At 40.4% G+C, this 14,584-nt stretch overlaps 1 protein-coding gene across 1 annotated transcript in view; it reads right to left on the bottom strand.

Moving 5' to 3' along the window:
• Nucleotides 1-10,061: 10,061 nt before the first annotated feature.
• Nucleotides 10,062-14,584, bottom strand: part of SCP2 (sterol carrier protein 2) — a 118,274-nt gene continuing 113,751 nt past the window's right edge. Inside the window, exons 15-16 of the mRNA XM_043574996.1 lie at nucleotides 14,297-14,376; nucleotides 10,062-11,083 (exon numbers count right to left, since the gene is read on the bottom strand). Of these exons, the coding sequence (XP_043430931.1) occupies nucleotides 10,988-11,083; nucleotides 14,297-14,376 (176 nt within the window). The 3' untranslated portion in view covers nucleotides 10,062-10,987. The remainder of the gene's footprint in view (nucleotides 11,084-14,296; nucleotides 14,377-14,584) is intronic.

Genomic DNA, 14,584 nt, shown 5'->3' with positions numbered 1-14,584 from the left:
CCGTATCCCCCGCCCCCACACCCACGTTGACCCTGGTGAGCCTTGAAGGACGGTAAATTGAGCTGAGAGTAGGGTGCATGCGGACCCCAGTCGCAGGGAGACAAGGCGCGTGAGGAGTGAGCCCTGGCGGCACCATATTGCTCCCAGGAGCTGAAAACGTTTCCAAGTAAAGGAGCATTAACTACTAGCAGCTGAAGCAACACTGTTTGGCGCCAGGGGCTTTGGCCGTAGAATGTGGTGGGGCTAGGTTTAGGTGGTACTTGACATCTCCACTGCCTATACAAGCTCTAGCCTGTGGGCAGAGCATCCACAACTACGTTACCTGGCTGCCCTCCTACCGGACAGGGAAGAAGGATAAATAACTCAAACTTGGGACCACTTGCTCAACCTAATTGCCAATGCCCCGAATGAATGAATGGCTCATGTAAAGGATCTTTCACAGGCTTCTACTACTGCAACCTGATTGGACCACATACATTACACTCTGAGCTTGACAATCCTACAGGAGAAGAGCTGCTACTGGTGCCATTCCCAGGTAAGGCCGTTGAGAAGTGCTTAACTGAGTAAAATGGCCAGCTTCACCCTTCCCCACAGCCTGAGTTCTTTCCATGATGTCAACAGGCAAGTAACTTGAGAAAGCAAATGCAGAGCCTGCATTTGAACCCAGAGCTGTTTCCATTACATCAATAACTCAGAAACTTACAAGAGGAAAAGGAAATATTTTGCCTTCTTTGACCTCAGATTTTAGTTTTCTCTGAGCTCAAACTTGAAAGCTGCTGTGATTCACAGGATTGGACAGGGGCCAACTCAGAGATGCATCTCTTAACATTGAGCATAGATTCAAGTGGAGCTAGAAGAATAAGATTCTACTAGCTTGAATACCCAGGAACTAAAGAAAATCTTCTAGAAGGACAATGAGAACCAGCACATACCGACTACCTACTAAGTGCCAGGCACTGCGTTAAATCCTTAAATATCTTAATCATCCCAACCTTCTGGGGAAGGTATTTTCTGTTACTGGTAACTGCTGGGGCCAGCCACAGGGCACACGACATCTTCCCTACCGCCCAGAGAAACAGGCTCTTCTATGGAACGCCAAACCAGTGCTCACACATACTCTGTAGCTCTCTGGAGCTGTAGACACACACTAACATCACCTGTCTGAAATAGAATTTTTAGCAATCACTTTGAATATCTCTGGTGGAAAATGGAGGTGACCCTGGTGCTCTAGAAAGAAATCTTCTATGGTCACCTGTGGCTCAGTAGGTTAAGGGTTCAACTTTGGCTCAGGTCATGATCTCACAGTTCGTGGGTTTGAGACCCGCATCAGGTTCTGTGCTGACATTTCGGAGCCTGGGGCCTACTTTGGATTCTGTGTCTCCCTCTCTCTTTGCCCCTCTCCCACTTACACTCTGTCTCTGTCACTCTCAAAAATAAGCATTTTTTAAAAATTAAAAAAAGAAAGAAAGAAATTCTCTAACTTTCAGAATAGCTATAAAGAATTGAGGACTCCGAATCCACTTGTGTTGCTTTGGCTCCTTCAAGCCTCATTTTCTGCTCCTGTTTAATGTTACTGTAGTGCATGCTGTCAAGTACAAGCTTTGGACTTAGATTTGGATTCAAACCCCAGCTGGGTTCAAATGGAGATAAAAATAGTACCTACACCCTCACAGATTGTCTAAATTAAATGAGAAAATAGAAGCAAATGAAAAAATGGAAGTACAGAACTCTGCACGGCACCCGGCACATGGTAAGTGCTCAATAAATGGCAGCTGTTATTGTTACAAAACTGTCACCAAACATCTATAAAACATGATTAAAATAGAAATGTCAAGCGGCAAGAATTAAACAGAAATCTCTGCATTATCCAGGCTAAGTGCCTTCTAATTCAAAACAATAAGAAACAAGAAAACTCAAAAGAGGGGAGTAAAGACATATATGTGACCAGAGAGAGCTAGGAGTGAAAGACAAGAGGGTTCTCATGGGGGGTTGATGAGGAAAAAGGGGAGATAAGGAACAAGATAAGGGAAGATAAGGTGTTGTCAATACTTCATCATCAGAAATGAAGAAAATTCCTCTTACTTTGAGCTGAGGGCTCAAGACCTTTCCTTATTAAGTAGCAGAGTCCCAAATATGGAGATATGGCAGCAGCTTGATTTTCTGGACATTTAGAAATCAAATCACATCGTGTTATTTTGTGTATATGGACACATAATCCTTCCATCTGAAGGCTTTTGATAAAAGACACAGCATCAAAGAACAAGCAGGGTATTATGGAAGAACTACAGGCCACGTCAGATACAGAAAAGGTCTTCTGGGCTCCTGGAACATCCCATACAAACCCTTTTTATTATTGGACTTTTTTTGCTGTATGTTTTTCATCTCTTTCCCCCACTGGATTGTAAACCATCCAGGGAAAGAACCTCATCTCATCTTCTGTAAGGTCCCTTTCCAGCCCCAAATACCATTACTGTAGTAGGCAGAGTGAACCCCCCAAAATACCCATACCCTAATCCCTAGAGCCTGTGAATGTTACACTATGAAGCAAAAGGGACTTTGCAAATGTAATTCAGGTTATGGATTTTGAAATAGGGAGATTATCTTGGATTATCCAGTGGGCCTAACCTAATCACACGAGTTTTTGAAAACATAGAACATTCTCTGGCTGGAGGTAGGAGAGATACAGCAGAAGGGGAGATCGGAGAGATGTGAAACATGAAGACTCAACCAGCTTTAAAGATAGAGGAAATGTAGGCAGTCTCTAAAAACTGAGAACCCTAGGGTGGCTCAGTCGGTTGAGTGTCCAACTTCAGCTCAGGTCACGACCTCATGGTTTGTGAGTTTGAGCCCCACATTGGGTTCTGTGCTGACAGCTCAGAGCCTGAAGCCTGCTTCTGATTCTGTGTCTCCCTCTATCTCTGCCCCTCCCCCACTCATGCTCGGTCTCTCTCTCTCTCTGTCTCAAAAATAAATAAACACTAAAAAAAAAAAAAAATTAAAAAAACTGAGAACCCTAGGCTGCCAGCAAGAATATGGGGATATGCAATTCCACAGCAGCATGGAACTAAATTCTGCCAACATCCTGAGTGGTCATGGAAGCAGATTCTCCCCCAGAGCTTCCAGATAAGAGCCCAGGGCAGCCAACACCTTGACTTCAGCCTCATGAGACCCGGAGCAGGGAAACCAGCCACACCCCCCCAGACTTCCCGAGTTACAGAACTGTGAGATAATATATTCATGTGGAGGTAAGCTGCTACATTTATGGTAATTTGTTATAGCAGCAATAGAAAAGTAATACAAACATTAATAACCAAAACCTGTACAGGGTACTATAGCATTTTCCCAGATGTCACTTCACTGAATCTTCAACAAGCATGATGGTATTACTGCCCCCTTATTTTAAGAAACCAATACTCAGGGAGGATAAGTAACTTGCTCAGGTGACCAGCTAATGAGTACTCTAGGTAGAATTCACACTCAGGTTCCAACTTCAGTGAGAGTGGTCTCCTCCATGGCAGCTGCCATTCTGTGGCTTTAAGGCTCTACTGTCTTAAGCTAAGTAAAAATGGACTTAAGAAAAGACTAAAACAAACAACAACAACAGAAACCTCTCAGGCAGCTTTCACGCTATGAAAACTGAAAAGCTTTGAATACTCATTTCTGTTTCTTCCAAAGATAGCTAGTAAGTCACAGAACAAGTCAAGTTATAAACAAGTATATATATATATATATATATATTTTTTTTTTAAAATCAAATCTTCTTTCTGACACATAGAAACAAGATTTTGATAAAAGGCAAGAGGAGAAATCCTCAAAAGAGTGGCTGCCAATGAAATATTTTCTCCCACTCAAATGCTCTTCTAGCCACTGTTAAAGTACACCTTTCACAGATGCCCTGTTTTGCCAGCCTGGTTTAGGAACGTCTCTGTGTTGGAGCTTTTAGTCCACTCTTGACCAGTTTTTATTGTCAAGAAGTTCAACTGGTTTTTAGTCTGAAATTCCCCTTTTATAGTTCTACCCATTAGTTCTAATAACTAAGCAAAATAATTCCTCCCTCTTGTTGGTGTTTCCATCTCTCAAATATCTGTGAACTGTCATCACACCCTGCCCTTGGGTATCACTTTGCCAAGCTGAAGGCTCTTTCTGCCCACCTAGGTCAATCTTTCCCTAATACTGTTGCATCTTCACATCTGAACTTTTCCATATATTTCTGTTCAAATGAGGGGTCTGATCTTGAACAGAGTGTTGTACACACGATAAAAGTGCTGTATTCTAAAAGGTGAATTACACAATAATCTATAAAGAAAAAGGAAATGTGCCACTGTTTGGTAGTTAATTAGAAAACTGTAGCACCTACTGCTTCTCTGCCTGCAATTTAAATAAGTAGCAGATAACAATGAATTTCCCCAATTTTACATAAAAGTTTATGGCCACAAATTCAGTAACTAAAAGGTCAAACACTACATGCTGCTGAAAACAGCACTGTGAATATTTAGCTAATATTTAAATGAGTATTAATAGAAAAGATTAAGTGGAATCATGTTTTGCAATACATTTTGGATATGATACATTAAAAAAAATATTTCTCCAAGAAGTCTGGCTAAAATTCCATACCAGATTAAACTCCCTGCCAAATAGAATCAGACACATTTGTAAGGGCCAGAAATCTGGCCCAATATTCTCTGTTCTTACCAAGAACTAAAGAGCTGTTTGTTTGCAGTAGTCTCCAGATAGATATTAATACTGGACCCTTCCAGTAGATTTTGTAACTCTCTATTGAGAAAAACTCTTAAAATTTGGCTAGACGTGGCTGTGGTTCCTGATAGCACGTAATTCTTTCAGGGCTCTTATTAGCTGTTTAGTACTATACCCCCAATTCTAATCGCTTCTCGGCCTTTTGGCTAAGATCAAGTGTAGTACTATACCCCCAATTCCTAATTCACATCAGTGTGGTCTCTAAACAAAACCAGTCCCACAGAGTAATTTACCCAGTAATTTACAATCTGGATGATTACCATTTTTTTCTAGTCAACAACATCCAGCAAATTCTTTGTGTTCAGAAAGCAACTATGCCACGGGGTAGCTAGAACTGTAATCTTTGGCTGAAAATGCAGACCTTCTGAAAGTCAAACTAAATATTCTATATCCATTCACTAAGTTATAGAGATTATTAAATTTTAGTGATTCTTGAAGAAGAAAATGTAAGGATGTGGACAGTCCAAAAAAATAAGGAAACTGTCCCCAATCCTGAGGCTAGCATAATATCTGAACTCAAAAAAAAAACTCATAAAATGTTCCAATGAATAAGTTGCTTCCTGTTAAAAAATGTCTCATATAACATTAGGCACCATCTATTGAGTACCTACTATGTGGCTTGACATTTTACAGCTATAATTGCTAATCCTTACAGCCAGCAAGGTGGACATTATCATTCCTTTTCCAAAAGGAGAAGCAAGCTCAGAGTCCTTACTTATTATTAGCTCAAGGTCCCAAAGTTGTTTAAGTGTCAGAGCTAGGACCAAAACCCACATCTGATGGGCCCATAGTTTCCTATACCAGGCTGCTCTAAAGTATTATTTTCTAAAGTTTCAGAAGATAAAGGTATTAATTACAGGATTTAATTTCATTACTTCTTTCTTCTAAGGTGACATATATAGGGAAAACACAAGGGGTTTATATTTATATGTGATTGAACCTTTCAAAAGGATTTTACAACTTAAAAAGAACTTTAATGGGGCGCCTTGGTGGCTCAGTTGCTTGAACGTCTGACTTCGGCTCAGGTCATAATCTCACAGTTTGTGAATTCGAGCCCCACATCAGGCCCCACATCAGCTCAGAGCCTGGAGCCTGTTTCAGATTCTGTGTCTCCCTCTCTCTCTGCCTCTTCCCTGCTCATGCTCTGTCTCTGTCTCTCTCTGTCTCTCTCTGTCTCTCTCTCTCTCTCTCTCTCTCTCTGTCAAAAATAAATAAATAAATATTAAGAAGAACTTTAATGATCATTGCCTAATACTTGAGAAACTTTATTGATGCTTACTCCGGTAGACACTGTATTACTACAAGAGACACAGAGATGAATAACCGAGAGTTTCTACCCTCAAGATGTTTACAGTCCAATGAGACTATTAAAAAAGAATTAACAGTGTCCCCCTTTAGCAGAGGAAGAAACCAAAGACTGGTGAGATTTAAGTGCCTTACCCTAACTTAGCTTCCCAGAGGCAGACAGGACCTGATCCAAGTTCTTATGATCACACTTCAGTGACTCCTCCACACTACCCGGACCTCCACATTCAGCATCCTAATTGTGCTCTCCATTGTTGTTGTTCTACATATTCAACAAGGATTGTAGAAATCTGAGAGTCTGAATTCATCTGGATAAATACAGCAACGGGGTTAATGATTTTCATGCACACAGAACCTACTAGGCCAATTTGTTTTTAAAAACATGTAATAAAACCACAAACTGACTTTTCTTATTACTCGAGCTGCTTCAATCTTAAACTGAAAGACTATTCTAAGAAGCTGCAAATATTCTCAAAAAAGAGCAGGTTAAGTCAGGCTAAAGGAGAATTTTTAATGTTCTCTTTCATCATCAGGGCAACAGAAGGTCACTGTAATAGAGAATGTATTTCTGTGACAAGCTTTCTATACTCAGAAACCCCCTGTGAATTGTTTTCAAATGGTTATTCAACTTATCTCATTCATTTACTTAATGACAGCAAGCCAAGACTCTGTGCTGGGGGGATCAAAATGGATTCATGAGATGCAGTCTCTGTTCAGGGAAACAGAAACAAATTACTACAAAGGAATGATTAACTCAACTTGGGGCAAACAGCTTCCTGAAAGCTAAGGCATGAAAAGGAATTTGCCAAGTGGATTGGGGTGGAGGCAGGGAGAAAATGGTGAGGGTGGGCACAGAGAACAGCAAGATGTTGTTGTTGCAAAATATGTGCTATGCAAGATGACCTAACTTAGAGCTAAAAGTATTAGCTAATGTGCTTGCTCTGTATTAATCATTTGGAAACTGAGCATATCACTACCAAATGGAACTTTTCTGTTATTATTCATAGCTCTTTATGAAACCAATTCCAATCTAGCTTTTAGCCCTACTACTCCACTGAAACTAATTTTGTAAGTGATCACCAGTGACTTCCATGTTGCCAAATTTAATCCAAAACACACTTTCAGACATCATCTTACTTGACCTTACAGAGCAAAGCATAGATGACCATTCCCACCCTTTGACTCCATATACTCTTTTCTAGAGAAACTTCTCTTAACCTCTAAGCCCCTCTTCTTCATCCCCTTTGCCAGATAGATTCTCGTCCTCCACCTGAACTCTAAAGCTGAAGTTCTTCAAGGCTTACTCCATGCCCTCCTTTCCTCCCCAGGTGATATCAGCCATTCCTATAGCTTTAAATACCACCCAGATGCCCATGACCTCCAAATGTATATCTCTAAGCTGACCTCATCTCTAAGCTCCAGTTTTGTAAATCCAACTGCCTCTCTGATATCTTCACTTGCAAATCTCTCAGGCATCTCAAAGTTAGTAAGTTCAAAAGTGGAGCTTATTATTTCAGTGACTGTCCCTAAAATCCCTTTGTCTCCTGGTCATACCAGTCATGACCCACCATTCACCTGGAAGTCATTCTTGCCCCTACGTCCAGTCATCAAATTCTGTCAGCTCTCCCTCCACCTACTTTTCCACATCCACATCCACATCTGCCACCAACACCCTAGTCCAGGACACCATCTTCTTGCACCTGGATACCCACTCTTTGGCCCTCTCCCCCCAGTAAAGGGGTACATTCTCCACACAACAACTACAGTGACAGTTTAAGTTCTTTCATTCCCTTGCATACGGCCGTTCTGTCTTTCATAAATACTCTAACTCCATTCTCTCCAGGTACCTGGTAAGATTCTGAAATTAGGTGGAGCATGTGACTTTCTTTGGACAAATAAATGGGAGCAAAAGTGATATGTATCACTTTGGGGTGGAAACTTTAAGAGCCAAAGTGTATTTTGCCTTTTTCTCTTCCTCTGCCTTGACGATCACAATGCTCCAGATAACAGCTGCTGCATTAACCTGGGTCCTAGACTTAGGGTATAATGGCAAAGTGGATAGGCAGCAGGAGTGAGAAATAAATGGATGGAAAGCCACATCTTCAAAAGATTCTAAGTGCCTTCCCATAATGAACAAATTCCAATACAATTGGTTCCTATGTATCTACCTGTCCAACCTCATCTTGGACCTATCCTTCCAGCTCACTATATTCCACGCACATTGGCCCCCTTCCCACCCTTCCATGCACTGTTCTTTGCACCTTTATATCTCAGTTTAAATATCACCTGCTCAGAGATGTCTCCTGTAACCAGTCTCGATGAAGGCCCCTCACTGTGATTCTTCATCACAGCACCCTGACCATTTCCTGCATGGCACACCACTGTCTATAGCAGTCATCCATCTCTTTGGTAAACTGTCTCTCCCTCTCGACTGTAAGCACCATGATGGGAAAAGCTCACCACTACCTCCAGTGCCCAGCATTGCACCTTCAATATATTACCCTATGTTTGGTAGACACTCAATAAATATTTGTTAATGAACAAACAAAAAAAGATTCCAAAAGTGGGACATAAGAAAATAATAGAGACTTCATATCACCTATCACAGAGGCAAGAGGAGGCAGTAGTTGTGGGAACAGTAAGCGAACTCACGTTTACTAAGTGACTGATGTACCTAACACTAATTTAGGTGCTTTACATATGTTCTCTCTCTAGATTCTCAATAATCCTAGGAGGCAAATATTAGTATCTTCACTTTATAGATCAGGCAACTTGAGACTCAACCTGCTCAAATAGCAAAACCACTAACAGCAGCAGTTTTAACCCAGACCTGTTAACCTTTCCTCCAAACCACGATGCTTCCTTCCCTAGAAATTAAACTGCTACTAATAATATTTCATCATTATCTATTATACATATAAATTGCATACATATGAAAATATTTCTGCTCCAAGAGCTAGTTTTCTTTTGTGTTTGGTGTTATTTGTTTTTTGGTGTTTGTTTGTTTGTTTTAAGGTTCATCCTAAAGCCTATTTCAGGCATCTTTTGTTATCTGGCACAAGTAACAGCAGAATGATAAAGCAAATCCAAACTACAGATAAACAACAGGTATTCTGTTGGAACTTTTTTTCTTGGAAGTCTTTTTCTTCTCAGGGTAAGAAGCTACTATGATTAGGAAGTAGGTCTGAATTCTGTTCTGAATTCATTTTATGGAACTTGAGACCAATTTATGTTGGTTTAATATACTGTCTTTCCCCGGTCACCAGATGCTTTTCTGTTGGTCACAGCACATGCAAGCAAAGCTGAATGGTCAAAGGGGATCTGACCCATAATCCTGATTTGATTAGCACAGGACCCAAACATCTAGCCAATAAACCTGGCTTTTTACCTTTGGCCACCTTTTGGTGAAGAGACATGTTAACAAAAGAAAGGTGGGGCCTGTATACAACCCCTAGAACACTTCTGCTGGGCTCTGTGGCCAGGATTATCAGAGCAGAAAGGACCTTAGAGACCCCCTACTTAATCCCCTCTTTGAAAAGTCTTCTAACTGGGGCGCCTGGGTGGCGCAGTCGGTTAAGCGTCCGACTTCAGCCAGGTCACAATCTCGCGGTCCGTGAGTTCGAGCCCCGCGTCGGGCTCTGGGCTGATGGCTCAGAGCCTGGAGCCTGTTTCCGATTCTGTGTCTCCCTCTCTCTCTGCCCCTCCCCCGTTCATGCTCTGTCTCTCTCTGTCCCAAAAATAAATAAACGTTGAAAAGTCTTCTAACAGGCCCAGCAGGCTGCTATTTATTTGCCTAGGAGAAACAAGACTCCTGGCTCCTAGTCCAGTGCTCTTCCCACTACAACGCACTGCCTCCTCTATCAAGACCTAGTGATCACATCAAAGTAACGAGCAGAGCACACCTAGATAACCAGACTGTCAATCCCCCAATGTTTCTCTTATTCTCTATCAATAAGACTTGCGCTGAACAAAAAGAACATACACAATAAAAACAAAGGAGATCAGGAAGAGTTATTTTAATTTTCTATCAAACATTCTTCCAAAAGCATTTTACCCTGTATCTTACTGAGTTATAAGAAATAACATTAGCATTAGAAAAATCAGGAAGAAAGATAAATTAAATGTGGCTAATTAGTTAAACCAAACTTATATGAAAAAGGAAAATTATAACAAAGGACTGAGAGCTTTACAAATTTAATTAAATGAGATTATACTTTGAAAACTGTGCATCTCAAAGCCAACTTTATTTGTTCAATTATTTTTAACAACAGCATTTTATGATTAATACACTGATGTTTCAAGAAGGAAACTCATCTTAAAAATATTTTTATTTTAAAAATAGGCCTGTGTTCACCTATAGATTTTTTGCCCCCAGCTCTGATCAGATTTATTTTGATTTGGGAAGAAAATACCATTTTGATGGCATGAAATGCAAAATTCAAGTTTTTTAAAACATCCCAGTACAGAATTAAAAACTATTAATGCAAAATAGGTTAAGGACATTAACTGCACAACACTAATTACCAGCTACTGGTATTCGGTTTCTTCCCTAGTTCTCCCAAGGAAAACTTAAAGTCAATTTTCAGCAGAATGCTCTTTAAATATACTTTATAAGCAAAATGAGAGCTTTTGTTTACATAGTTTTTAGATCTCGCTGTTCCTAATTTTATTCTGAAACTCAATTTTACCCCAAACCATAATTACCATATTAACTTTGTAATGCACAGTTGTATGCAATTCAGCAAAAGCAGCAGTACACCAGCAGGCTCTATTCACCCAGAGTTCAGGAAAAACAGGATTGGTCACACCCATTTAAAAACACATTATTTGCCAGTGTGTGGTTTCCATCTAAGTTCTGACAATGAAATATATGGATATGTATCTATATATCTCATCTTAATTTTCAAAGATAGGCAAAGGGACTTCTTCACAGCTTAGCTTTGCCTGGCTGAAGCTGAAGATTTTGTAACTTCATAGCCAGACCCATGTTGCCCGTGATTTTCAATTTGCCTTGAAAGAATGCCTGTGAGTAAAAAGAAAGAAAATTTATTACTTGGTGTTTTTTGTTTTGAGATTGCTGATATTTCTAGACGATCCAGCCCTGAGATCATTTATTTGTCCAGGTCTCTTAAACTTTATTCAAAATATGAAACTTGGCTTTCCGGAATAGATTTAGAACTAGATTCCTTGAGGCACCTGGAGGGCTCAGTCAGTTAAGCCTCCGACTCTTGATTTTGGCTTAGGTCATGATCTCGTGGTTCACAGGTTTGAGCCCCACAGAGGGCTCTGCACTGACAGGTTGAGCCTGCTTGGGATTCTGTCTCCCTCTCTCTCTCTGCCCCCTCCCACTAGCTCTCTATCTCTCAAAATAAATAAAAATGAACTTAAAAAAAAATCTAGATTCCTCAAAAGGAAGGCTCTGTAAAAGGCATGCTCTACAAAGAGCAGTCACATGGCCCATCTTTCCCAAATGTCTTCTCTTAGAAATTGAGTCTACCTTTATCTGCCTTCCTCACAGAAGGTACCTTTTCCAAATAGTAAGCAAAGTGGATTCATACTAGATGGATTTTGTTTTAAAATATCACACACGGATCAAGAATATGAAATGAGGGTGCCTGGCTGGCTCAGTTGGTAGAGTATGTGACTCTTCATCTCTGGGTTATAAATTCAAGCCCCACACTGGATATAGAGATTATTTTAAACTAAAATCTTAAAAAAAAAAAAAAAAAAAAAAAAAAGAATATGAACTAAAATTTTCAGTAGTTTGCTGGGAGAAAAAACACATGCGTAACACTAAGTATCACTTAGATACTTGTGAGATTCGATACAATGTGGATGAAATGTCGCCAATTTTTTTTGGTTTACATGATAAAGGATTTACCCCTACAGAGGGAGGCCAGGCAGCCTGCTGAGACGGAGGTGCTGGTGTTAGTCTTTGGCTCAAGAAGAAGAATCAAACCAACCCGAAAGTGCAGAGCCACAATTTGTTCCATTTAACAACTGCCTGGGATTAGATCACTTGATGTTTGCTAAATTTATCACGTAATAAAATCCCAGGAAAACTTAAGAGAAATAATAGCAAAATTGGGAACATAGCATGATTTTCCTGCTATGATCTCTTTTAACAAAACTGTCAAAATAAGGAAAGGCTAGATTAGATGAAAAAAGTTCCTGGTAGTCTTAGCTTTCTAAGCAAGTACATTAAGAAGTTAGGAGCTCTTCTGCCTCATCCATGAGAATGCACAGAGCTCTGCTTTTTCTACACCTTCTGGTAAGGGTGACTAATTCCTTTTTTTTTTTTTTTCTCTCCTCCTCTGTCTGGACAAACTAAATATTTCCTTTCTATATGGCACACAGCCTTCTGTCTGATGACTTAAAGGTCAAGTGTCTCAGAACACAATATATTTAACATATGTCCTTAAAAATATGGACCAGTAGTACCTAACAGAGAAACTCACCATCTTTCCTTTTTTTAAATTAAAAGAGAAAATGACTTTTTATTTACTGAGTATTATAGAGAAAACACGAATTTTCACCCTTTAGGGAGTCCAAGCATAAGGATCGCTTTAATCTGAACCCTAGGTGTTCTTCATGTGTGCTTTACACTAGAGAGCACACTGCTTTGTTTCAACTGTAGCCAAACACTGAAATTATAATTTCCAGTGCATTTAATGGTTTCCAATCAAATCCTCTAAGCATAACGGAAGGCCATTAGCATATTAATAGAAATACCTGCCATTTTAATCTTTAATTCCTTTGAGTGCTAACAGGTGTTCAAAATTTCAAAAAAAAAAAAAAAAAAAGGCTGAAGGATACTTTGCTTCCCTGAATGGATGGTAAACAGATAAACTGAGAATGGAGGCAGCTGACATGTGAAGTCTGATCTCCCTGCCGAGGAGGTGCACGGAGTGCACAGTGGAACAAGGAGCAGTGGGTGGGAAGGACAAGGACAGCCAGCTCCTATACTGGTGGTCTCTATTTTGTCCAGATTTTAGGAGCAGGCTCCATGGGAGGAGATGTCAGTACCAATGGTGTGTAATCAGCTGAAATGTCACAGATGCGAGTCTCTCGCTTGTCAAAGCATCAACTGAAACAGGCTTAGTTGCTTAGAGAAAACATTTTAAAAAGGAATACTAGTGTGAGTCATACTCAGTTGTTTTATCCAATCTTTTGAATTACCAGGGGGCTGCAGGAATAAGACCTGAAACAAAGCTGGCTGAGGCAACAACAAAAAAAAACATATACAATGGAAAGAAGCATCAGTTTCTTTTTGTTATCTCTGTCTAATGAAAGCTTAGTGTATGTATCAAGTCTGTTCAACATTGTGTGACTAAAGAGTATAAAAAGACCCTTGATGATTTGGGAACCAGGAAAATCTACACAAGGCATAAATACATTTTAGACAAATACAGTTTAATCCAGCAATTGTTTAGTGATAACCTAAAAATGTCAGGCATCATGCTAAGTTCTGGAGACATGAAGATGAATAAGGCATGGTTTGTTCCTTTGAGACACTCACAATCTAATGGAGAAGAAATAGGCACATCATGACTAATATAATGTGGCAAGTGCTAAGCTTGCTTCCAATAGATGGCCAGGAAGAGCGACTGGCTATGGTTCCCCAACAACTTGTAAGGAGGTCTTAGGGGATAACATCTGGGCTAATTTTGAAAGGAAAGGCGTTTGTCAGGGAAGGTAGTTCAGACCAAAAGAGCATGGGGCAAAGAAAGATGCGGAATGTATGAGGTCATGCCTTTGTTCACATTGCTCCTTCCCCCTGGATTGCTCCTACTCTCCATCTATGCACGGTTGACTTTTGGTCACTCTTAAGATTCAGTTCAAGTGTCGCTTCCTCTGCTGTGAGGCTTTCTGTGCTGGTCCAGGAAGACATGGCTGCGCCATCCCCCCACGTTCCCCTGTCCACAAGCTGGCCATGGCACCATGGATACTTGGATATACTTAACTCTTCTGCAGGTCTGTCTCATACCAAATTGTGGATGCCCTGTGCATGGGAACTCTTTCTTATTCATCTGGGTATTTCCAGCACACAAGACAGTGCCTGGCACATAGCCTGCTCCACAAATGTTTGTCATTTGTTAAGTGAACATTTTAGGGAACACTGAGTTTTGTGGGTTTGACCACTTTGCACTTTATGGTATGAGGCTGAGGTGGGAGATGAAATGGAATGGGCTAAAAGACCCATCTACTAGGAGGAAATAAGCCCCATCATACTTACCGACTGAGGATTCATTTTACCAGTCATTAAAGCCAGTAAGTCGGAGTCAGCCATCGTGATTGTGCAGTCAGCCTTCTTATCTAAAACAGATATGTAGGAAGAGAGAGGAGAAAAAGGGAGAGTATTCAGTTTCATGTGTACATTTTAGTCAAAACCCACTGACAGCAACAGATCACATCCAGTACTGGAGTAGTGTGGGCAAGAGTACTCATGTACTCTTCTGTGGCAGCCTGGTAAAAGGTGGCATAAATTACAAGCAAACTCAATATTTTACAAGAGGGAACTGAT

The sequence above is a fragment of the Prionailurus bengalensis genome, chromosome C1 (assembly GCF_016509475.1).
Source record: "Prionailurus bengalensis isolate Pbe53 chromosome C1, Fcat_Pben_1.1_paternal_pri, whole genome shotgun sequence".
NCBI classification, from domain to species: Eukaryota; Metazoa; Chordata; class Mammalia; order Carnivora; family Felidae; genus Prionailurus; species Prionailurus bengalensis.
This window is presented reverse-complemented; position numbering and strand designations above follow the sequence as displayed.